Source organism: Hemitrygon akajei, chromosome 1 (genome assembly GCF_048418815.1).
Source record: "Hemitrygon akajei chromosome 1, sHemAka1.3, whole genome shotgun sequence".
NCBI classification, from domain to species: domain Eukaryota; kingdom Metazoa; phylum Chordata; class Chondrichthyes; order Myliobatiformes; family Dasyatidae; genus Hemitrygon; species Hemitrygon akajei.
In genome coordinates, this window is record NC_133124.1 from 162,185,299 (window position 1) to 162,211,889 (window position 26,591).

At 45.4% G+C, this 26,591-nt stretch overlaps 1 protein-coding gene across 2 annotated transcripts in view; it reads right to left on the reverse strand.

Annotated features, from left to right (window-relative positions):
* Nucleotides 1–410: 410 nt before the first annotated feature.
* LOC140731845 (serine/threonine-protein phosphatase 2A 65 kDa regulatory subunit A beta isoform-like) overlaps nt 411–26,591 on the reverse strand; it is an 86,229-nt gene continuing 60,048 nt past the window's right edge. Inside the window, exons 13-15 of one of the 2 annotated variants that reach the window (XM_073053762.1) lie at nt 14,663–14,805; nt 13,536–13,627; nt 411–871 (exon numbers count right to left, since the gene is read on the reverse strand). In XM_073053762.1, the coding sequence (XP_072909863.1) occupies nt 855–871; nt 13,536–13,627; nt 14,663–14,805 (252 nt within the window). In that variant the 3' untranslated portion in view covers nt 411–854. The remainder of the gene's footprint in view (nt 872–13,535; nt 13,628–14,662; nt 14,806–26,591) is intronic. The other variant, XM_073053753.1, reaches the window with a different exon arrangement.

A 26,591-nucleotide genomic window follows, 5' to 3' on the forward strand; every position in this document is an offset into this window, starting at 1 on the left:
CTATTCAGCCCATCATGGCTCATCTATTATCCCTCTCAAACCCATTCTCTTGCCTTTGCCAGTAACCTTTGATATCCTGATTAATCAAAAAATGTCTCAACTTCTGCTTTAAATATACTCAATGACTTGGCCTCCACAGCTATTCGAGGCCATGAATTCCACAGATTCACCACACTTTGGCTATGAAAGGAAGGTACCTTGGTCAGCATGTACCAAGTGGACTGAAGAGCCCATTTTGTGTGGTATAGCTCTAATTCCATTACTGACGGCAGTGTCTTTAGCTTTAGCCAGATTGCCCCATTTCACCTCTCTGGTCATCCCCTCAAAACCTTCCTCAGAGAAACCCGTGCATTACTCAGTCAATGTCTGCTTCGCACAAGAGAGGGAAAGAGGCACAACAATCTGAAGAAAACATTCGCATCTATCTTTATTAAACAACAGAACCTCAGTTCATTTTCTCTTTGGAACAGTAAACTTTCAAGGAAACAGATCACTTGTCAAATGCAAGGTTACAACTTGAGGCAAAGAACAAGAGATAGCGAGGGGAGGGGAAACAAGGCATGAGAAAGAGGGAAGAGAGCAGAGAGCCAGATGGCAAGGTCATCACCAGGCACAAATTGTAAACCACCTACTACGTGGCTAAGGAATGCACCATGTGTGACTAGCAGCTTCCCATCGATGGACACAACCACCTCCACCTCTCACTCTTCCTTCCCAGTGTGTGCACTGGCACTGAGGAGGATCGGTCACCTGTCTTCAGGAATGTCCCAGAGCACCCACTGACCGTCGACGTAACTTAGAAACACAAAACTTGAACTGTGGTACCTGGCTTAGCTCCAGTACCCTGGCTGGTGTCAGTTCAGGCACAGCACTGGAGGAGGGAAAGAAATTCAGATTCAGAGTCATTGATTCATCATGTATATTGAAACATACAGAGGAATGCATTGTTTGTGTTAAGAACACAAAGAACATGGAAGGTTCTTAAGATCAATCTAACCCTTCCCTCTACATAGCCCTCTATTTTTCCATCATCCATGTGCTCATCTAAAAGTCTCTAATGTATCTGCCTCTACCAACAGCCCTGGCAGCACATTCCGCCCACTTAACCATTAGCTCTGACTCTCCTATACTTTCTTCCAATCTATGCCTCTTTGTACTGGCCATTTCTGCCCTGGGAAAAAGTCTGACTGTCCACTTGATATCTGTTTCTTATCATCTTGTATGCCTCTAATAAGTCACCTCTCATCATCCTTCACTCCAAAGAGAAAAGCCTAGCTCACTCAACCTATCTTCATAAAATGTGCTCTCTAGTCCAGGCAGCATCCTGGTAAATTCCTTCTGCACCCTCTCTAAAGCTTCCACGTTCTTCTTACAATGATGCAAGCAGAACTGAACACAATACTCCAACTGTGATCTAACCAGAGGTACAATATTACCTCAAGGCTTGGAGGTTCAATCAGCTCAGAACAGAGGCAAAGCTATTTGTCCCTCTGCTCCATGCATGCAGCCTTCTGCCACCCCTCTACCCCATCTCAGTAGCCCTCCATTCCTCCCCCTACATGTGTTTATCCAGCTTCCATGTAAATTGATCCCACCTTCCAGGAGAAACCTGATCTCCCTGTGGACTTACTAGTGACTGCCTCGTAATGAAGAAGATCAATATGTGTTGGCAGCCAAGCACCTGGCTCAGGGATGGGCTGATGAACAATAGTCACAGGCGGCAAAGAACAGTCCCTTCCTGCAGAGGCTAGAACAAATTGTTAGAGGAACTCAGCAGGTCGAGTGACATCCATGGGGGAGGGAGGGGGGAAGACCATAAGACGTAAGAGCAGAATTAGGCCATCTGGTCCATCGAGTCTGCTCTACCATTCAATCATGGAATCTCCTCCTCAACTCCAGTTCCCAGCCTTCTCTCCATAACCTTTGATGCCTGGAAGGAGGAGAGAGAGTGAAGATACTCGACTTTTCACATCAAGACCTTTCAACTGTTCATTTCCCTTTACAGATGTTGTCTGACCTGCTGAATTCCTCCAGCAATTTGTTTTTTATCCCTGCTCCTTTTGAATACTTTTTGGTTGATTCACCACTGTCTAGCCTGTGGTGGCAACAATTCCGTTTAAAAACATTGTCCTTGATTCCAATAGCTCTGTGGTCTACGCATTCCCCTCCTTCTCCATGAACCTCTGTATCCATCCCTGTCTCTGTTACCCCTTTACAGTGATAAAATTTACGCATCCAGTTATAACCTTAGATTAGGATGACAAGACCCCGAGCTGAATCACTAACTTTGTCCCCTTCTGTCACAAATACAGTGTCTATAAAAAGTATTCACCCCCCTTTGGAAGTTATCATGTTTTATTGTTTTACAACACTGAATCACAGAAGAGTTAATTTGCTTTTTTTTGGACACTAATGAACAGAAAGACTTTCATGTCAAAGTGAAAACAGTTCTCTGCAAAGTAATTTAATTAATTACAAATATAAAACACAAAATAATTGATTGCAAAAGTATTCACCCACTTCAAGTCAGTATTTAGGAGATGCACCTTTAGTCTTGAGCCTGTGTGAATAAGTCTCTTTCAGCTTTACACAGATCACCTTGTAGTGATCTTTTTTCACTTTGACACAAAAGAGCCTTTTTGGTTGATCATGTCAAAAAAAAAGCCGAATTAAATCCACCGTGATTCAATGTTGTAAAACAATAAAACATGACAACTTCCAAGGGAGTGAATACTTTTTATAGGCACTGTATGTCACCTGAAGGTTTTTCTCTTGTGTTTTTCAACACACCATCTCCACACCTGTCCTGCTAAACCCTTTAAAGTGAATCACAACAGTACAGATTGTGACAATACCAGACAGAAGGAGGAGTAACTACAGTTAACCCCACTGCAGATCATGGCTCATTGAGAGCCCTACAAATCCCATTTGGTGAGGGTCATGTAGAGCAAGAGAGTTCCAGAGGATGAGCTCTCAGCTTCTCTGTAATCCTTTGGGGAGAGATCCTTAGTGGAAACCAGGTCCCTCTTACAAACAAGAGAAAATCTGCAGATGCTGGAAATCCGAGCAATACACACAAAATACTGAAGGAACTCAGCAGGCCAGGCAGCATCTAGGAAAAGAGTACAGTCGATGTTTTGGGCCGAGATCCTTTGGCAGGATTCCTCCAGCATTTTGTGTGTGTTACTAGGTCCCTCTTGTCTGGATCTATGTATTAAAACTTTATACTCCCTTACCACATACGTCTGCTCCAAAGAAATACCCTCAGCCAAATTACTGTGACTGGAGTTCTCAAATTCAGCCAGCACCCTCACCAAACTCTGCTCCCTCTTTGCTGACAATCAGGTTGAATGAATCAAAATGACATTATGTCACATGTACATTGAAACATATAATAAAATGTGTCTTTTGCATCAATGACCAATACAGTCCTTGGATGTGCTCTGGGCAACCTGGAAGAGTTGCTATACTTCCAGTGCCAACATAACATGGCCACAACTTACTAATCTTAACCTGTACTGTACGCCTTTGGAATATAGAGGAAACTGATGTAGTTACAGGTAGAAGGTACAAACAATGGTGAACTGAACTCTGAACACTGGCGTTGTAAAGTGTTACACTGACCTCTACACTACTGTGCCACCCAATGCTTGTCAAGAACCTCACTCTCCTAATCCACCTCCCTCTTGGTTCAAATATTTTCACCATTTTCCACTTCTGCAGGTGAAGAGAGTCTGGGCCAGGACATAGGAGCTGATTACAGTATTATATAAAGCACATAGAAGGCTTGCCTTCATTGGTCAGGGCAGTGAATACAAGGGTAAGAAATCAATGTTGTACCTGTATAAAGCTTTGCTGATATTGCATTTGGACTTCTGCGTGTAATTCTGGTCACCCCATTACAGGAAGGATGTGCAGGCTTTGGAGAGGGTGCAGAAGAAGTGTACTAAGATGGTAAACACGAGGAAATCTGCAGATGCTGGAAATTCAAACAACAACACACACAAAATGCCGGTGGAACACAGCAGGCCAGGCAGCATCTATAGGGAGAAGCGCTGTCGACGTTTCGGGCCGAAACCCTTCGTCAGGACTAACCGAAAGGAAAGATACTATCTTCCTTTTGGTTAGTCCTGACGAAGATGCTGCCTGGCCTGCTGCGTTCCACCAGCATTTTGTGTGTGTTGTTGTACTAAGATGGAGTCTGGCCTGCTGCGTTCCACCAGCATTTTGAGTGTGTTGTTGTACTAAGATGGAGTCTGGCCTGCTGCGTTCCACCAGCATTTTGAGTGTGTTGTTGTATTAAGATGGAGTCTGGCCTGCTGCGTTCCACCAGCATTTTGAGTGTGTTGTTGTACTAAGATGGAGTCTGGCCTGCTGCGTTCCACCAGCATTTTGAGTGTGTTGTTGTACTAAGATGGAGTCTGGCCTGCTGCGTTCCACCAGCATTTTGAGTGTGTTGTTGTACTAAGATGGAGTCTGGCCTGCTGCGTTCCACCAGCATTTTGAGTGTGTTGTTGTACTAAGATGGAGTCTGGCCTGCTGCGTTCCACCAGCATTTTGAGTGTGTTGTTGTACTACGATGGAGTCTGGCCTGCTGCGTTCCACCAGCATTTTGTGTGTGTTGTTGTACCAAGATGGAGTCTGGCCTGCTGCGTTCCACCAGCATTTTGAGTGTGTTGTTGTACTAAGATGGAGTCTGGCCTGCTGCGTTCCACCAGCATTTTGAGTGTGTTGTTGTACTAAGATGGAGTCTGGCCTGCTGCGTTCCACCAGCATTTTGAGTGTGTTGTTGTACTAAGATGGAGTCTGGCCTGCTGCGTTCCACCAGCATTTTGAGTGTGTTGTTGTACTAAGATGGAGTCTGGCCTGCTGCGTTCCACCAGCATTTTGAGTGTGTTGTTGTACTAAGATGGAGTCTGGCCTGCTGCGTTCCACCAGCATTTTGAGTGTGTTGTTGTACTAAGATGGAGTCTGGCCTGCTGCGTTCCACCAGCATTTTGAGTGTGTTGTTGTACTACGATGGAGTCTGGCCTGCTGCGTTCCACCAGCATTTTGTGTGTGTTGTTGTACCAAGATGGAGTCTGGCCTGCTGCGTTCCACCAGCATTTTGAGTGTGTTGTTGTACTAAGATGGAGTCTGGCCTGCTGCGTTCCACCAGCATTTTGAGTGTGTTGTTGTACTAAGATGGAGTCTGGCCTGCTGCGTTCCACCAGCATTTTGAGTGTGTTGTTGTACTAAGATGGAGTCTGGCCTGCTGCGTTCCACCAGCATTTTGAGTGTGTTGTTGTACTAAGATGGAGTCTGGCCTGCTGCGTTCCACCAGCATTTTGAGTGTGTTGTTGTACTAAGATGGAGTCTGGCCTGCTGCGTTCCACCAGCAATTTGTGTGTGTTGTTGTACTAAGATGGAGTCTGGCCTGCTGCGTTCCACCAGCATGTTGAGTGTTGTTGTACTAAGATGGAGTCTGGCCTGCTGCGTTCCACCAGCATTTTGAGTGTGTTGTTGTACTAAGATGGAGTCTGGCCCGCTGCGTTCCACCAGCATTTTGAGTGTGTTGTGTCTGGATTAGAAGGCATGAGCCACAAGGAGAGGCTGGACAAACTTGGATTGTTTTCTCTGAAGCAGTTGAGGCTGACGGGAGATCTGAAAGAGGCACAGACAGCCGATATCCTTTTCTCCAAGGGTTGAATAATCTAATACTGGAGGACAAGCATTTAAGGTGAGAGGGGAAGAGAAATGTACAAATCTATGAGAGACACAGACAGGGCAGATATCAGAGTTTTTATTACATGGGGGGGGGAAACCAGAAATACTAAAAGGTAGAATTTTAAGGTGAGTCAGGGAAAGTTTAAAGGAGATGTGCAAGGCAAGATCTTAGTTATACAGAGTGGTAGGAGGCTGGAATGTACTGCCAAAGGTGATAGTGAAAGCAATTAAGGGGCTGTTATACAGGCATATGAATGGAAATAATATGGATCATGTGAAGGGATTCCACTTGGTTAGGCATTGTGCTTGACACAGATATCATGAGATGAAGGTCCTGTTCTTTTTCTGTAGCAGATACAGAGTCTTTGGTATACTGCCTGCGTCAACCATCACACACCAACCAAATTAATCCCACTTTTTCACTTACTGTATGCCCAACAACAAATGAAACATGATCTCCAGCAACCAACCTACAGTGGGGGGGGGGGGGGGGTGTAACACTGACTCATTAACTCACTGACTCAGGACGTAAGTAAGATGAAAATAGAATTCCAGGAAAACCTATGGGGTGACAGGGAGAATGCAAATGCTCCATAAAAAGATCCGGATGTTGGGATTGAACTTGGGTGTCTGACTCAGGACGGCAGCAGTGCTACACAATCCAATATTGTGCTTTGCCTCCCATTCGCCCCATTCCCAGCCCCAAGGACGTACCTGCAACACATAGGACAATGTACTGCATCTCACATCCAATCAACCCATCCCAACAGTTCCATCCATTCCCCAGCCGCATCAGATCAAACCCCTCCAATCCCAACCGTTACCACCCATATCTGATCACCCCTCCCTCTCTCCACAGTTCCCGTTACCCACATCTGATCAACCTTCTCCCTCCCCACTCCTCCCCCATTCAATAGACAATAGGTGCATTAGGCCATGTGGCCCTTTGAGCCAGCACCACTATTCAATATGATCATGACTGATCATCCACAATCAGTACCCCATTCCTGCCTTCTCCCCGTATCCCTTGACTCCGCCATCTTTAAGAGCTCTATCTAACTCTTTCTTGAAAACATCCAGAGAATTGGCCTCCACCGCCTTCTGAGGCAGAGCATTCCATAGATCCACAACTCTCTGGGTGAAAAAGTTTTTCCTGAACTCTGTTCTAAATGGCCTACCCCCAACATCGGGAACATGCTTCCTGCCCCTAGCGTGTCCAAACCCTTAATAATCTTATATGTTTCAATCAGAATCCCTCTCATCCTTCTAAATTCCAGTGTATACAAGCCAGGTCACTCCAATCTTTCAACATATGACAGTTCCGCCATCCTGGGAATTAACCTTGTGAACCTACGCTGCACTCCCTCAATAGCAAAAATGTCCTTCCTCAAATTTGGAGACCAAAACTGAACACAGTACTCCAAGTGTGGTCTCACCAGGGCCCTGTACAACTGCAGAAGGACCTCCTTACTCCTATACTCAACTCCCCTTGTTATGAAGGCCAACGTGCCATTAGCTTTCTTCACTGACTGCAGTACCTGCATGCTTACTTTCAGTGACTGATGAACAAGGACACCTAGATCTCGTTGTACTTCCCCTTTTCCTAACTTGACACCATTGATAGTAATCTGCCTTCCTGTTCTTGCTACCAAAGTGGATAACCTCACATTTATCCACATTAAACTGCATCTGCCCACTCACCCAACCTGTCCAAGTCACCCTGCATTCTCCTAACAGCCTCCTCATTTTTCACTCTGCCACCCAGCTTTGTGCCATCTGCAAATTTGCTGATGTTACTTTTAATCCCTTCCTCTAAATCATTAATGTATATTGTAAATAGCTGCAGTCCCAGCACCGAGCCTTGCGGTACCCCACTAGTCACTGCCTGCCACTCTGAAAAGGACCTGTTAATCCCTACTCTTCGTTTCCTGTCTGCTAACCAATTTTCTATCCACGTTAGTACAGTCGGCCCTCCTTATCCGCGGGTTCTGCATGCGGATTGGATTCAACCAACCGCGGATTGGGAAAACACGGAAGTTCTCTCTCTAGCACTCGTTGTTTGAGCAAGTACAGACTATTTTTTCTTGTAATTATTCCCTAAACATACAGTATACCAACTATTTACATGTATTTACATTGTATTAGGTATTATAAGTAATCTAGAGATGATTTTAAAGTACAGGCAGTGTCCGGGTTATGAAGGAGTTCTGTTCCTGAGTCCGTTTTTATAACGGATTTGAAGTCGGAACAGGTACATCCAGTTTATTTAGCGTCAGTTAGTCAAACATTTGTCTTAGTATATATTTTACCTTTCTATGCATATAAAACACTTAAGAAACATATATATTTCAATAATTAAACCACTGCGTTGCTTAGTAATAATTGTAGCTTTCATCAGGGCAGATCCTTTCTCCCTTTATCCTTTAAAATTGTTCCGATTGTAGACCAACTGTAGCCTAACGCTTTTCCAATGACTGATGGCGTTTCACCTCTTACCAATCGCTTTATTATTTCCACTTTATTTTCAATCTGATCGTGATTATTTTCATGAACAGAAACACTGCGGATTCAGAGCTGCGCCGGGTCCTAAAGACCACCGCACTGAGACGGGTTAAATAAGGTCTGGGGTTCCGCTGGGTCCTAAGGTCTACTGGATTGAGACAGGTTAAATAAGGGACTTGAGCATCTGCATTTTTTGGTATCCACGGGGGGGGGGGGGGTCCCGGAACCAATCCCCCACGGATAACGAGGGCCGACTGTACCCTACCCCTAATACCATGTGCTCTAATTTTGCCCACTAATCTCCTATGTGGGACCTTATCAAAGGCTTTCTGAAAGTCTAGGTACGCTACATCCACTGGCTCTCCCTTGTCCATTTTCATAGTTACATCCTCAAAAAATTCTAGAAGATTAGTCAAGTATGATTTCCCCTTCGTAAATCCATGCTGATTCGGACTGATCCTGTTACTGCTATCCAAATGTGCCGCTATTTCATCTTTTATAATTGATTCCAGCATCTTCCCCACCACTGATGTCAGGCTAACTGGTCTGTAATTCCCTGTTCTCTCTCCCTCCTTTCTTAAAAAGTGGGATAACATTAACCTCCAATCCTCAGGAACTGATCCTGAATCTATAGAACATTGGAAAATGATTATTAATGCGTCCACAATTTCCAGAGTCACCTCCTTAAGTACCCTGGGATGCAGACCATCAGGCCCTGGAGATTTATCAGCCTTCAGTCCCTTTAGTCTACCCAACACCATTTTCTGCCTAATGTGAATTTCCTTCAGTTCCTCCATTACACTAGGTCCTCTGGCCACTATTACATCTGGGAGATTGTCTGTGTCTTCCCTAGTGAAGACAGATCCAAAGTACCTGGTCAACTCGTCTGCCATTTCCTTGTTCCCCTTAATAAATTCACCCGTTTGTGCCTTCAAGGGCCCAACTTTGGTCTTAACTAATTTTTTCCTCTTCACATACCTAAAGAAGCTTTTAATATCCTCCTTTATATTCTTGGCTAGCTTACCTTTGTACCTCATCTTTTCAAGTCAAGTCAACTTTTATCGTCATTTCGACCATAACTGCTAGTACAGCGCATAGTAAAAATGAGACAATGTTTTTCAGGACCATGGTGTTACATGACACAGTACAAAAAACTAGACTGAACTACATAATTAAAAAAAAACGCAGAGAAAGCTACACTAGACTACAGACCTACACTGGACTGCATAAAGTGCACAAAAACAGTGCAGGCATTACAATAAATAATAAACAGGACAGTAAGGCAAGGTGTCAGTCCAGGCTTCGGTATTGAGGAGTCTGATAGCTTGGGGGAAGAAACTGTTATATAGTCTGGTAGTGAGAGCCTGAATGCTTTGGAGCCTTTTCCCAGATGGCAGGAGGGAGAAGAGATTGTATGAGGGGTGCGTGGGGTCCTTCATAATGCTATTTCCTCTGCGGATGCAGCGTGTAGTGTAAATGTCCGTGATGGCGGGAAGAGAGACCCCGATGATCTTCTCAGCTGAGCTCACTATCCGCTGCAGGGTCTTGCGATCCGAGATGGTGCAATTTCCGAACCAGGCAGTGATGCAGTTGCTCAGGATGCTCTCAATATAACCCCTGTAGAATGTGATGAGGATGGGGGTGGGAGATGGACTTTCCTCAGCCTTCGCAGAAAGTAGAGACGCTGCTGAGCTTTCTTTGCTATGGAGCTGGTGTTGAGGGACCAGGTGAGATTCTCCGTCAGGTGAACACCAAGAAATTTGGTGCTGTTTACGATCTCTACTGAGGAGCCGTCGATGTTCAGCGGGGAGTGGTCGCTCCTTGCCCTCCTGAAGTCAACAACCATCTCTTTTGTTTTGTTCGCATTAAGAGACAGGTTGTTGGCTCTGCACCAGTCCGTTAGCCACTGCACCTCCTCTCTGTAAGCTGATTCGTCGTTCTTGCTGATGAGACCCATCACAGTCGTGTCATCGGTGAACTTGATGATGTGGTTCGAGCTGTGTGTTGCAGCACAGTCGTGGGTCAGCAGAGTGAACAGCAGTGGACTGAGCACACAGCCCTGGGAAGCCCCCGTGCTCAATGTGATGGTGTTGGAGATGCTGCTCCCGATCCGGACTGACTGAGGTCTCCCAGTCAGGAAGTCTAGGATCCAGTTGGAGAGGGAGGTGTTCAGGCCCAGTAGGCTCAGCTTTCCAATCAGTTTCTGAGGGATGATTGTGTTGAATGCTGAAGTTTATGAACAGCATCTGAACGTATGTGACTTTTTTGTCCAGGTGGGTTAGGGCCAGGTGGAGGGTGGTGGCAATGGCGTCATCTGTTGAATGTTTGGGACGGTACGCAAACTGCAGGGGGTCCAGTGAGGGGGCAGCAGGGTCTTGATATGCCTCATGACGAACCTCTCGAAACACTTCATGATGATGGATGTGAGTGCAATGGGATGGTAGTCATTTAGGCAGGACACTGAAGACTCCTTCGGCACGGGGGCGATGGTGGCGGCCTTGAAGCACGTTGGAATGGTGGCGCTCCCCAGGGAGATGTTGAAGATGTCGTTGAGAACATCTGCTAGCTGGTCTGCACATCCTCTGAGCACTCTACCAGGGATGTTGTCTGGTCCAGTAGCCTTCCGTGGGTTGACCCTGCACAGGGTTCTTCTCACGTCGGCCACGGAGAGACACAGCACCTGGTCATTTGCAGGAGGGGTGGACTTCCTCGCTGCCACGTCATTTTCTGCCTCAAACCGGGCGTAGAAGTTATTCAGCGCATTTGGGAGGGAGGCATCACCTGCACAGTCAGGTGATGTTGTCTTGTAATTGGTGATGTCCTGGATGCCCTTCCACATGCGCCGCGTGTCGCCGCTGTCCTGGAAGTGACTGTGGATTAGCTGGGCATGTGCACCCTTTGCCCCTCTGATGGCTCGGGACAGTTTGGCCCTTGCTGTTGTTAAAGCTGCCTTGTCGCCTGCTCTGAAGGCGGAGTCGCGGGACCTCAGCAGTGCACGCACCTCTGCGGTCATCCATGGCTTCTGGTTGGCATGTGTAGTGATGGTCTTGGACAGAGTAACATCATCAATGCACTTGCTGATGTAGCTGTTCACTGATGCTGTGTACTCCTCTAAGTTGGTAGAGTCGCCATTGGTTGCAGCCTCCCTGAACATGTGCCAGTCAGTGCGCTCAAAGTACACCCCCGTATTGCCTTTTTATCTTCTGCTGCTCTTTAAAAGTTTCCCAATCCTCTGGCTTCCCACTCATCTTCACTATGTTATACTTCTATTTATTTTTATATTGTCCTTGACTTCCCTTGTCAGCCACGGTAGCCCCCTACTCCCCTTACAATCTTTCTTCCTCTTTGGACTGAACTGATCCTGCACCTTCTGTATTATTCCCAGAAATACCTGCCATTGTTGTTCCACTGTGATCCCTGCTAGGGTATCTTTCCAGTCAACTTTGGCTAGTTCCTCCCTCATGGCTCCATAGTCCCCTTTGTTCAACTGTAATACTGACACTTCTGATTTCCCTTCTCCCTCTCAAATTGTAGATTAAAACTTATCATATTATGGTCACTACCTCCTAATGGCTCCTTTATCTCGAGTTCCCTTATCAAATCTGGTTCATTATACAACACTAGATCCAGAATTGCCTTCTCCATGGTAGGCTCCAGTACAAGCTGCTCTAAGAATCCATCTCGGAGGCACTCCACAAACTCCCTTTCTTGGGGTCCAGTACCAACCTGATTTTCCCAGTCTACCTGCATGTTGAAATCCCCTATTACAACCGTAACATTACTTTTGCGACATGCTAATTTTAGCTCTTGATTCAACGCACCTTATATCCAGGCTACTATTTGGGGGTCTGTAGATAACTCCCATTAGGGTCTTTTTGCCCTTACAATTTCTCAGTTCTATCCATACTGACTCTACATCTCCTGATTCTACTTCACCCCTCGCAAAGGACTGAATTTCATTTCTCACCAGCAGAGCCACCCCTCCCCCTCTGCCCACCTGTCTGTCCTTTCGATAGGACGTGTACCCTTGAATATTCATTTCCCAGCCCTGGTCCTCTTGCAGCCATGTCTCCGTTATTCATACAACATCATACTTGCCAATTTCCAACTGAGCCTCAAGCTCATCCACTTTATTCCCCACCCATATCCAATCACCCCTCTCCCTCCCCACCGTTGTCTCCATTACCCACCCGCATCCAATCACTCCTCCCCCAGTACCATCACCCTACCACATCCAATCACTCCCTCCCTTCCCCACAGGGCAAGTCACTGGTCATCAAAAGCCAAAAGTCACCCACACCCAATTATCACCTCCCCTCCCCAGTTCCCCGTTCCCCACCCACAACTAATCACCCCTTCTCCCTCCCCTCAGTACCATTACCCACCCACATCCAATTACCACCTCCCCTCGCCACAGTACTGTTCCCCCCCACATCCAATCACCCCTCTCCCTCCCAACAGTACTGTTCCCCACACCTGATCATGTCCTTATTGCACACATTCGACTTTGTCATCCCCCTCTGCCTCGGCTGACTAACCCCACGTGACCTTCCACCCACTGCAGGATGCTGCCCTGATGCCCTATGTCAGGGTGTTGGGCAAGCTCAGGCTTTTGTGTTTGGAGCAAAGGAGGATGAGAAAAGATGTAGATGCACACAATGATCCGATTCATCGATAGTGACCAGTCTGTGACTCCCCCCCCCCCCCCCCCCAAGGCTGAACTGGCTAATAGGAGAGAGCAAAATATTTTTGTCTGCAAATATAGTGGGGGATGTCAGAGGTTGTGGTTTTTAATTTCCAGACTGGTAGGTGTAGGGAATGCACTGACAGACTTCAATGACAGAGATATTCCAGAGACTCCAAGAAAGGCAGATGAATAAAAGAAGTGTTCTTCATGGGGGGGGGGGGGGGAAGAAGAGTTAGATTGATCTTGGAGTAGCTTTGAGTGTTGGCACAACATCACGTGATGAAAGGCCTGTATTGTACTATGCTCCTCACATTACCATCTCACTCCATTTCCTACCTTCCCCACATTCGATCATTTTCCCATCCCTGCCTCCCTCCCACAAACACCTTCCCTCCCTGAACCACATTTTACCCCACTGATCACCCACCCCCATCCAATCACTCATCTTCTGCCCAGACATGAACCACCTGATCACCTGCCACTTCCCATTCCAACTCCAACATCCTATATCTCCCCTAACCAGCAAGCATACATGTGGTCACCTCCACTCGCCCTCACCCTTGGGTCACATATTCCCCCTTCTGCTTTCTGGGCTTATCCCCACCAGCACCCTGCCCACTCCCAGCCACCATACACTCACCAATCAGTGCTTCCTGAGCAAAGTATTTCACGTCTATATCCTGGTCTCGCCATAACTTGTCCAGCACCATCTTAACATCATTTTGTAGTGTGCTGTGTCATCAAAGAAAAATAATCAGGGCTTAAAGCAGCTTCTTGTAACAAGTTCTCATATCATTTAGAGTCATACAGCACAGAAACATGCCTTTTAGCCTAACTGGTTCATGTGGACCACAGCATTCCCTGCTAGCCCCAGCTGCCTGCATTCAGCCCATAACACTTCAAACTCCTCCCCTAAATGTACCTATCCAAATACCTCTTAAATGTTGCAACTGTACACTCCTTTAGCACTTTTGCTGGCAGTTCAGTTGAGGTACGATGTATAAAGATGTTGCCTCTCGATCTCTTTTAACTGTCACCCTTCTTATATACTCGCAACAAATATGACGAAGTATCGCAGCTGTTGCAACATTGGTGAGACACTATCACAAACACTCCTGAAAATACAACTACTTTATTATGAGTGCACACAATATGCTATGTGTGTACAGCATGCACATCAATGTGATCGCAAATCGATATATGCAATGCATAGAACGGAGTGTGTGTGTCCCACTGTAACCTGCGATGACCCTCTATACTATACTCAACTCCAACAGCCTTCGAGTCATCCACCCTTCCACTTCCTTATCAAAGTCATTTACAAAAATCAAAAAGAGCAAGGTCCTAGAACATCCCTGCGAAATACCACTGGTCACCAAATACTGTATACTCCATCTACTACCTGCTGTAAGGTAACTCCTTACTAAAATCCATATACAACACTTCCACTGTTCTACCTTCATGAATATGTCTTGTCACATCCTTGAAAAATTCAATCACACTCTGGAGGCTATACTAAGTACAGCCTGAATACAAAGGTTTACCGCAAGAGGTGGCTAGGAGAGAGCAGGTGGCAGCCCCTGGTGTGTGGGATCTCTCGCAGGGCCGGTGTCTAACGGATGGCCGGGATCCAGTAGGGGGACTGGGCTGATGATCTGCGGAGAGAGCCAGAGCCGGGGGAAGGAGCACTTTTCTAAGCTTCTGGCTGGGCCTCAGCTCGCCGTGCACGAGGGACGAGGTGGAGGGGAGGAGCAGGGCTCTACTTGCTTTTTGTCAAGGGTAGGCCCAATCATCTGGAGCGTCTTGGCCACGTTGAAGCGGACATTGGCTACAGCATCGCCGGACATTCGCAGGACGGTAGGCAGCATCAGCTTGGTGGTGATGTCCTTCCCACACACGTCGTACAGAACCTGGACAGGAGGCAGAAGAGATTTACTAAACCTTTCCAGGTGAGGGATCCTAGCCACTTTCCTTGGGGATCTGAATGTGATCATTGTGTGTGCAGACAGAGGAGATAGTACCGAGGGGTCAGGAAGGGCACAAAGCTAGTTCAGTACTTATGATTGTGATGTATTATGCTTTGGTACGAAGTGTGAAAGGAAGCTTGCTGCCTGAGATAAAGAATTTTCTGTCGACAAGAAATGAGGAGCATGAGGAGCTCTCAGATGGTGCGTGGCTAGTGGATTTAGGGTTTCTGACAGACCGAATGGCTAAATTAAATGCACTTAACAACAAGCTCATGGGAAAAGACCGACACCTGCCCCACATGATAAGGGCAGTAAATGAGCTTAAGGCCAAGCTCGGTGTTTGGATTTCAAATTTAAAGAACGGGAGGCTGACACACTTTCCCAACTTGGAGAAAATGTTACAGGCTATCAAGGAAAAAAATACTTTTCGCCCTGAGTAGTACTGTGCTTACCTAGACAAACTGGCAATAGAGTTTGATCGGCATTTTGGGGAGTTAATCGTCATGAAAGATATTGCTGCATTTATTTCAAACCCATTTCTGCCCATCGATATAGAACAGATAGCAGCTAAATTCCAGCAAGTATTTGGTGTGCCAAGTGATACTGAAATGGAAATAACTGATTTGCAAAATGACATCGAGCTTAAAGCAAGATGAAGGGACGGTAACTTTTGGGGGCTGGTCAGCAGCGAGAAGTTTCCTCATCTCACCACAGGTGCACTAAAAGTCAGTGCCTACTTCGGTCAACTTATCTGTGTAAAAACACATTTTTACAGATGAAAATTATTAAATCTAAGTACAGGAGCTGTCTTACTGACAGAAACCTCACAGAATGTCTCAGACTGGCTGTCTGTAGTTATGAGCCAAATTTCAGGAAACTAGCAGAAAGTATTCAGCCCCAGTCATCACACTGAGCGCAGCAATCAATTTTTATTCATTTATTTCTTGTGTTGAAATAAAATTAAATAATGAAACTATGGCCTGTTTGATATGCTAGTTACAGTGTTTTCTTGGTTGAATTAATTTGAAAGTTTGACCATTACATTATCATGCTGTGCTCCATCAGCACCAGAAAAGATGGGGGCAGAAGCCAAAACAGAAGGGTAAGGGAGGAGAAGGATCTGGCAGGTGATAGGTGAATCCTGGTGAAAAGGTGAAGGGCAGGAAAGTGGAGAACATCATTCTAATAGGATAGATTCTGGCACCTCTGTGCGTGGTTCACTTAAAATGGTTGAGACAGCTTCAGGATCCTGAGCTTTGTACAGGCGGAGAGAACAAGAAAAAAATGAAGATTTTTCTTCTAAATTGTGCTTTATCCACAACTGCAGCATATGGCCCGAACTGGGCACCACACTTCTGGCGAGCTGAGTAGGCATTGAGAAGAGACTGACTGCAATGACTGCAGTGATGAGGGACTTTAATGATGTGGGTACATTACAGAACCTGGGGTTGCTCTTTGTTCGAGCAGAGGGAACTTAACAGAGGAAATAGGAACAGATTTCTAAGGCACAGTATCATGACCTTCGGCACACTCATTCACGATAACCAAGCTGCCTCCTATTTACCTGCAGTTGTCATATATCCCTCTAAACCTTTCCTATGTACCTGTTCATAGCTTTTCAATGTTGCAATTGTCCCCATCACCACTACTTCCTCTGGCAGATTGTGCCACACACCCACCATCCTCTGGATGATAAAATTGATCCTCAGATTCCCTTTAGATCTCACTCCTACTACCTCTTTACCAAGGGAAAAGACTGTGACCATCCACCTTATCTGTGCCCTTTATGATTTTTGTATACTACTGTGTGCAGAAAAAATTGCTCCGTTGAAGTTTATCTTAACCCTCTAGATTTGGGCTACCCTACCTTGGGGAATGATCAGAGGTACAGTCATCATCAGAGACATCAAGGGCTTGAGGGGATACAGGAGATTTCCAAAGATACCAGAGATAAATAATGCAGTGTTCTGACCGGAAACGTTAATGATGCCTTCCATGGATTATCTTTTTTTCCAGACGTTACCAGGGATAAAGAACTCCAGCATTGTAGAGATCCTAGAATTGCTGTGGATGGGTCAAAGGGCTGGCCAGGTAAAAGGGACATAGACTGAGTTGTGCACTGTGCAGGTTAAAAGGATGTAGACTGAGTTGTGCACTGTGCAGGTTAAAGGGACGTAGACTGAGTTGTGCACTGTGCAGGTTAAAGGGACGTAGACTGAGTTGTGCACTGTGCAGGTTAAAGGGACGTAGACTGAGTTGTGCACTGTGCAGGTTAAAGGGACGTAGACTGAGTTGTGCACTGTGCAGGTTAAAGGGACGTAGACTGAGTTGTGCACTGTGCAGGTTAAAGGGACGTAGACTGAGTTGTGCACTGTGCAGGTTAAAGGGACGTAGACTGAGTTGTGCACTGTGCAGGTTAAAGGGACGTAGACTGAGTTGTGCACTGTGCAGGTTAAAGGGACGTAGACTGAGTTGTGCACTGTGCAGGTTAAAGGGACGTAGACTGAGTTGTGCACTGTGCAGGTTAAAGGGACGTAGACTGAGTTGTGCACTGTGCAGGTTAAAGGGACGTAGACTGAGTTGTGCACTGTGCAGGTTAAAGGGACGTAGACTGAGTTGTGCACTGTGCAGGTTAAAGGGACGTAGACTGAGTTGTGCACTGTGCAGGTTAAAGGGACGTAGACTGAGTTATGCATTGTGGCACACTGACTTTAGACATGGAGAGCTGGTTGCAGGAAGAACAGTGATTGAATGCAAATGGCAGAAGACCTAGCAGTTTTTTTTGTGGTGGGGGAGAGGGAGGCAGGAGGAGGACAAGTCCTAATATACTCAGTTACTATGATCTAGAACACACTGGGTGATAGGAGCAGATTGAACAGGAAGTTGGCAAGAGGGAAACAGACAAAGCTTGTGTATGTTGAGAAAAATGTGTTTGAACTACATAGGGTCCAGATAGAGGTTCCCAAAGGCAGAAGGACGGAGAGCCGTATCCAAGGTGAATGGTTGTAAATGCAGAAAAGAGGTGAGGAAACACATCCTTATTCAGAGGAATCATGGAACAGTGTAGCATGTACAGACCCTTTGGCCCACAATATTGTGCCAACCCTTTAATCTACTCCAAGATCCAACCAACCCTTCACTCCCACATAGCTCTCCATTTTTCTTTCATCCATGTTCTTACATAAAGGTCTCTTAAATGTCCCTAACAGATCTGTCTCTACCACCACCTCCTGGCAGCGTGTTCCATGCACTCACCACTCACTATGTAAAATGTTTACCTTTGACATCCCCCTATACTTTCCTCCAATTGACTTCAAGTTATGTCCCCTGGTATTTCCACCTGGGAAAAAGTTTCTGGCTGTCCATTTGATCTCTGCCTCTTATGATCTTGTACACCTCTATCAAGTCACCACTAATCCTTCTTTGGTCCAAAGAGAAAAGCCAATCCTCATAAGACATACTCTCTGGACCCACCAACATTCTGGTAAATCTCCTCAGCACCCTATGCAACGTAAAACAGCAGAGAAACCCAAGCCCATCTTGGAAAATGACATGGAATGGAGGTCTGCAGGGAATGGAGAGTAGACACTGTGCTGGCCATAGGACAGCTGTGGCTCAATGGGATGAAGGGTTTCCAACTGGAACAATTCCTCAAAAAGGGCGACCATTGACCTCATTAGAGGAGACAGTTGAGAAAAAGGGAAGAACAGGCCTGTATTTCTGCAACAACTATCAAGAGAAGTTTGGGACAGGGCACACAAGGGACTATTGATGCTGAAATCTAGAGCAATAAACAATCTGATGGAGGAATTCAGACTTTGGTCTAGATGAGGTGCCTCAACCCGAAACGCTGGCTGTCCATTTTACCTTTACTTTGAGCTCCTCTAGCCACTCACCTTCGTTAGTCTGGAACGGGATTTTTTAAACTAAGGTGTTTGTTTAGTCAACTAACATCACTTTAAAACTAAGCAGAAGTGGTTCAGTCCTTCTGGTTTCGAGCAGTGTTATTTTTCTTGTAGTTTAACTTGCCTAAGTTTCCTTGTACTTTTTTTAATAATTACTTATCTAGGTGCAATTGTTCAGTCAATTTTCCAGTAACTTTAGCACCACTGCTTCTGCATTTTTCTTAGTTTTTCTGCAGCAGGTGTCATGCCACTTGAATCTGTTTGATAGTTTAATTGTTATTACTGGAATGCTGTTATCTTTTCAGTCTGAACTAGGTTTACTATATGAGGCAACCACAATTACTTTAGTTCCCTGCTCTTCTTTTTGTTCACTCTTTGTTCTTGTAACAGACACAAGTAACAAGTATCATGTTTGTCTTCTGAATCTCTGGATTGCAAAAACACCAGGATCCAACAGTACAAAACACTGGTTAAACCATACTTAGAGCATTGTTGTATAATTCTGGCCACCACACTGCAGGAAGGAGTAACTGGGAGTAGAGAGGGCAGGAAACATTCACCAGCATATTGCCTGTTGTTATAAGGAGAGGCTGTGGTTATTGTTACTGGAATGTTAGGCTGAGGGATGACTTGACAGAAGTTTATAAAGTTTAGAAGGGCATAAGACGAAGAGAACATTTTCTCCAGTCCTGATGAAGCGTCTCGGCTTGAAATGCCGACTATACTTTCTTCCACAGATGCTGCCTGGCTTGTTGAGTTCCTCCAGCATTTTGTGTGTGCTGCAGGAGCATAGATACTTTTTCCCCTCTGGGACAGGAGAGTTGAGATGAGAAAACACAGATTTAAGTCCGTGGGAGGAAATCTGAGGTGTAGGTATTTCCACAGAGAATGGTGGGTTTAAGATTATAATGCAGAATTAGACAATTTGGCCCATCGAATCTGCTCCATAATTCGACACGTGAATGTTGTATAGGAATGTGTGGTGACACTTGCCAGCTGCACTCAGTATATCCCTAGGTTGTGTTGCTGGTCAATGCAAACAATGCATTTCACTATAAGTTTTAATGTATATGTGATTAATAAATTAATCTATAGACCATAACATCAGAAAACATAAGATCAGAATCAAGTCATTCAGCCCATCAAGTATGCTCTGCCATTCCATCATGGCTGATTTAACCATATAACCATACAACCATTACAGCACGGAAACAGGCCATCTCAGCCCTTCTAGTCCGTGCCGAACGCTTACTCTCACCTAGTCCCACCAACCTGCACTCAGCCCACAACCCTCCATTCCATTCCTGTCCATATACCTATCCAGTTTTTATTTAAAAAGACAAAATCGAACCTGGCTCTACCACTTCTACTGGAAGCTCGTTCCACACAGCTATCACTCTCTGAGTAAAGAAGTTCCCCCTTATGTTACTAAACTTTTGCCCCCTAACTCTCAACTCATGTCCTCTTGTTTGAATCTCCCCTACTCTCAATGGAAAAAGTCTATCTACATCAACTCTATCTATCCCCCTCATTATTTTAAATACCTCTATCAAGTCCCCCTCAACCTTCTACGCTCCAAAGAATAAAGACCTAACTTGTTCAACCTTTCCCTGTAACTTAGGTGCTGAAACCCAGGTGACATTCTAGTAAATCTTCTCTGTACTCTCTCTATTTTGTTGACATCTTTCCTATAATTCGGTGACCAGAACTGTACACAATACTCGAAATTTGGCCTTACCAATGCTTTGTACAATTTTAATATTACATCGCAACCCCTACATTCAATGCTCTGATTTATAAAGGTCAGCATACCAAAAGCTTTCTTCACCACCCTATCCACATGAGATTCCACCTTCAGGGAACTATGCACCATTATTCCTAGATCACTCTGTTCTACTGCATTCCTCAATGCCCTATCATTTACCATGTATGTCCTATTTTGATTATTCCTACCAAAATGTAGCACCTCACACTTATCAGCATTAAACTCTATCTGCCATCGTTCAGCCCACTCTTCTAACTGGCCTAAATCTCTCTGCAAGCTTTGAAAACCTACTTCATTATCCACAACGCCACCTACCTCAGCATCATCTGCATACTTACTAATCCAATCATCCAGATCATTAATGTATATGACAAACAACATTGGACCCAGTACAGACCCTGAGGCACACCACTAGTCACCGGCCTCCAACCTGACAAACAGTTATCCACCACTACTCTCTGGCATCTCCCATCCAGCCAGTTGAATCCATTTTACTACTTCAATATTAATACCTAACGATTGAACCTTCCTAACTAACCTTCCATGTGAAACCTTGTTAAAGGCCTAACTGAAGTCCAAATAGACAACATCCACTGCTTTACCTTCATCAACTTTCCTAGTAACCTCTTAAAAAAATTCAATAAGATTTGTCAAACATGACCTTCCACGCACAAATCCATGTTGACTGTTCCTAATCAGACCCTGTCTATCCAGATAATTATATATACCATCTCTAAGAATACTTTCCATTAATTTACCCACCACTGACATCAAACTTACTGGCTGGTAATTGCTAGGTTTACTCTTAGAACCCTTTTTAAACAATGGAACCACATGAGCAATACGCCAATCCTCCGGCACCATCCCCATTTCTAATGACATTTGAAATATTTCTGTCAGAGCCCCTGCTATTTCTACACTAACCTCCCTCAAGGTCCTAGGGAATATCCTGTCAGGACCTGGAGACTTATCCACTTTTATATTCCTTAAAAGCGCCAGTACTTCCTCTTCTTTAATCATTATAGTTTCCATAACTACCCTACTTGTTTCCCTTACTTTACACAATTCAATATCCTTCTCCTTAGTGAATACTGAAGAAAAGAAATTGTTCAAAACCTCCCCCATCTCTTTTGGCTCCACACATAGCTGTCCACTCAGATTCTCTAAGGGACCAATTTTATCCCTCACTACCCTTTTGCTATTAATATAACTGTAGAAACCCTTTGGATTTATTTTCACCTTACTGCCAAAGCAACCTCATATCTTCTTTTAGCTTTTCTAATTTCTTTCTTAAGATTCTTTTTACATTCTTTATATTCCTCAAGCACCTCATTTACTCCATGCTGCCTATATTTATTGTAGATCTCCCTCCTTTTCCTAACCAAGTTTCCAATATTCCTTGAAAACCATGGCTCTCTCAAACTTTTAACCTTTCTTTTCAACCTAATAGGAACATAAAGATTCTGTACCCTCAAAATTTCACCTTTAAATGATCTCCATTTCTCTATTACATCCTTCCCATAAAACAAATTGTCCCAATCCACTTCTTCTAAATCCTTTCGCATCTCCTCAAAGTTAGCCTTTCTCAAACCCTGGGTCCAGTCCTATCCTTCTCCATAATTATATTGAAACTAATGGCATTGTGATCACTGGACCCGAAGTGCTCCCCAACACATACCTCCGTCACCTGACCTATCTCATTCCCTAACAGAAGATCCAACACTGCCCCTTCTCTAGTTGGTACCTCTATGTATAGTTGCAAAAAACTATCCTGCACACATTTTACAAACTCCAAACCATCCATCCCTTTTACAGTATGGGCTTCCCAGTCTATGTGTGGAAAATTAAAATCTCCCACAATCACAACCTTGTGCTTACTACAAATATCTGCTATCTCCTGACAAATTTGCTCCTCCAATTCTCGCGCCCCATTAGATGGTCTATAATACACCCTTATAAGTGTTACTACACCTTTCCCATTCCTCAATTCCACCCAAATAGTCTCCCAGATGAGCCCTCTAATCTATCGTGCCAGAGCACCGCTGTAATATTTTCTCTGACAAGCAATGCAACACCTCCCCCTCTTGCCCCTCTGATTCTATCACACCTGAAGCAACGAAATCCAGGAATATTTAGTTGCCAATCACAACCCTCCTGCAACCATGTTTCACTAATAGCTACAACATCATATTTCCAGGTATGGATCCATGCTCTAAGCTCATCCACCTTTCTTACAATGCTCCTAGCATTAAAACAGATGCACTTAAGAAACTCTCCACCTCTTCCTCTCTGTTTATTCCTAACGGTGCAAGCAACTTTATTATCTTTTTCTACCTTCTCCCCTACATCTTTGGTCTGAGCGCTCCCCTTCTCTATCACCTGCCTATCTACAAGACCATAAGCCAAAGAAGCAGAAGTCAGCCATTCGGCCCATCAAGTCTGATCCACCATTTCATCAGGAGCTGATCCAATTTCCCCTTTAGTCCCACTCCCCCGCCTTCTCACCATAACCTTTGATGCCCTGACTACTCAGATACCTAGCAATCTCTGCACCCAATGACTTGGTCTCTGCTGCTGCTTGTGGCAACAAATTCCATAGATTCACCACCCTCTGGCTAAATTTTTTTTTTTCGCATCTCTGTTCTGAATGGGTGCCCTGCAATCCTCAAGTCATGTCCTCTCGTACTAGACTCCCCTACCTCACTGTCTACTAGCTTTCTCTATTTGTGAACTAACCTCCTCTCCCCTGGCCTCTTCAAATTGATTCCCACCCAACAATTCTAGTTTAAAGTCTCCCCAGTAGCCTTAGCAAATCTCCCCACCAGGATATTGGTCCCCCTAGGATTCAAGTGTAACCCGTCCTTTTTGTACAGGTCATACCTGCCCCAAAAGAGGTCCTAATGATCCAGAAATCTGAATCCCTGCCCCCTGCTTCAATCCCTCAGCCACGTATTTATCCTCCACCCCATTCCATTCCTACTCTCACTGTCGCGTGGCACAGACAGTAATCCCGAGATTACTACCTTTGCGGTCCTTCTTCTCAACTTCCTTCCTAACTCCCTTTATTCTCCTTTCAGGACCTCTTCTCTTTTCCTACCTATGTCATTGGTACTTATATGTACCACGACATCTGGCTCCTCACCCTCCCACTTCAGGATGTCTTGGATGCAATCTGAAACATCCCAGACCCTGGCACCAGGAAGGCAAACTACCATCCGGGTCTCCTGATTACGTCCACAGAATCGCCTGTCTGACCCCCTAACTATCGAGTCCCCTATTACTACTGCCTTCCTCTTCTTTTCCCTACCCTTCTGAGCTACATGGCCAGACTCTGTGTCAGAGGCACGGCCACTGTTGCTTCCCCCGGGTAGGCTGTTCCCCCCCCCTCCCCCCAACAGTACGCAAACAGGAGTACTTATTATCAAGGGGTACAGCCACTGGGGTACTCTCTGGTACCTGACTCCTCCTCTTCCCCCTCCTACCCATGACCCACCTGTCTGCCTCCCGTGGCCCCGGTGTGACCACCTGCCTGTAACTCCTCTCTATCAACTCCTCACTCTCCCTGACATGGTCCCTTAGGAGCTGCAGCTCAGCGCACCTGGTGCAGATGTGGATGTCCGGGAGTCTAGGAGATCCCAGGACCTCCCACATCCGACACCAAGAACAGCAAGCTGCCCTCACAATCATACTTCCCCTTTCCTCAAATAACAGATGGGTGAGTCCAGAACTAGAGGCCACAGTTTAAGAACAAGGGGTAGACCATTTAGAACAGAGATGCGGAAAAACTTTTTCACCCAGAGAGTGGTGGATATGTGGAATGCTCTGCCCCAGAAGACAGTGGAGGCCAAGTCTCTGGATGTTTTCAAGAGAGAATTAGATAGAGCTCTTATAGATAGCGGGGTCAAGGGATATGGGGAGAGGGCAGGAACAGGGTACTGATTGTGTATGATCAGCCATGATCACAGTGAATGGCGGTGCTGGCCAGATGGGCCGAATAGCCTACTCTTGCACCTACTGTCTATTGTCTATAACAGGAAAAACTGAAATCTATACCTACTTTGCCTCAACTTCCTAACTGGAAGAGCACAATCTGTGTGGATTGATAACATAGAACATAGAATAGTATAGCACATTACAGGCCCTTCAGCCCAAAATGTTGTGCCGATCCTCAAACCCTGCCTCCCATATAAACCCCCACCTTAAATTCCTCCATATACCTGTCTAGTAGTCTCTCAAACTTCACTAGTGTATCTGCCTCCACCACTGACTCAGGCAGTGCATTCCACGCACCAACCACTCCCTGAGTAAAAATTCTCCCTCTAATATCCCCCTTGAACTTCCCTCCCCTTACCTTAAAGCCATGTGCTCTTGTACTGAGCAGTGGTGCCCAGGGGAAGAGGCGCTGACTGTCCACTCTATCTATTCCTCTTAATATCTTGTACACCTCTATCATGTTTCCTCTCATCCTCCTTCTCTCCAAAGAGTAAAGCCCTAGCTCCCTTAATCTCTGATCATAATCCATACTCTCTAAACCAGGCAGCATCCTGGTAAATCTCCTCTGTACCCTTTCCAATGCTTCCACATCCTTCCTATACTGAGGCGACCAGAACTGGACACAGTACTCTAAGTGTGGCCTAACTAGAGTTTTATAGAGTTGCATCATTACATCGCGTCTCTTAAACTCTATCCCTCGACTTATGAAAGCTAACACCCCATAAGCTTTCTTAACTACCCTATCTACCTGTGAGGCAATTTTCAGGGATCTGTGGACGTGTACCCCCAGATCCCTCTGCTCCTCCACACTACCAAGTATCCTGCCATTTACTTTGTACTCTGCCTTGGAGTTTGTCCTTTCAAAGTGTACCACCTCACACTTCTCCGGGTTGAACTCCATCTGCCACTTCTCAGCCCACTTCTGCATCCTATCAATGTCTCTCTGCAATCTTCGACAATCCTCTACACTATCTACAACACCACCAACCTTTGTGTCGTCTGCAAACTTGCCAACCCACCCTTCTATCCCCACATCCAGGCCGTTAATAAATCACGCTTATTAGGCACGATCTGCCCTTCACAAAGCCATGCTCACTGTCCCTGATCAGACCATGATTCATTCTATAAATGCCCATAGATCCTATCTCTAAGAATCTTTTCCAACAGCTTTCCCACCGAAGACGTAGGATTCACTGGTCTATAATTACCTGGACTATCCCTCCTACCTTTTTTGAACAAGGGGACAACATTCGCCTCCCTCCAATCCTCCGGTACCATTCCTGTGGACAACGAGGACATAAAGATCCTAGCCAGAGGTTCAGCAATCTCTTCCCTTGCCTCGTGGAGCAGCCTGGGGAATATTCCGTCAGGCCCCGGGGACATATCTGTCCTAATGTACTTTAACAACTCCAACACCTCCTCTCCCTTAATATCAACATGCTCCAGAACATCAACCTCACTCATATTGTCCTCACCATCATCAAGTTCCCTCTCAGTGGTGAATACCGAAGAGAAGTATTCATTGAGGACCTCGCTCACTACCACAGCCTCCAGGCACATCTTCCCACCCTTATCTCTAATCGATCCTACCTTCACTCCTGTCATCCTTTTGTTCTTCACATAATTGAAGAATGCCTTGGGGTTTTCCTTTACCCTACTCACCTTCTCATGCCCCCTTCTTGCTCTTCTCAGCCCCTTCTTAAGCTCTTTTCTTGCTACCCTATATTCCTCAATAGACCCATCTGATCCTTGCTTTCTAAACCTCATGTATGCTGCCTTCTTCCACCTGACTAGATTTTCTACTTCACTTGTCACCCATGTTTCCTTCACCCTACCATTCTTTATCTTCCTCACCGGGACAAACTTATCCCTAACATCCTGCAAGAGATCCTTAAACATCGACCACATGTCCATAGTACATTTCCCTGCAAAAACATCATCCCAATTCACACCCGCAAGTTCTAGCCTTATAGCCTCAGAATTTGCCCTTCCCCAATTAAAAAATTTCCTGTCCTCTCTGATTCTATCCTTTTCCATGATAATGCTAAAGGTCAGGGAGTGGTGAT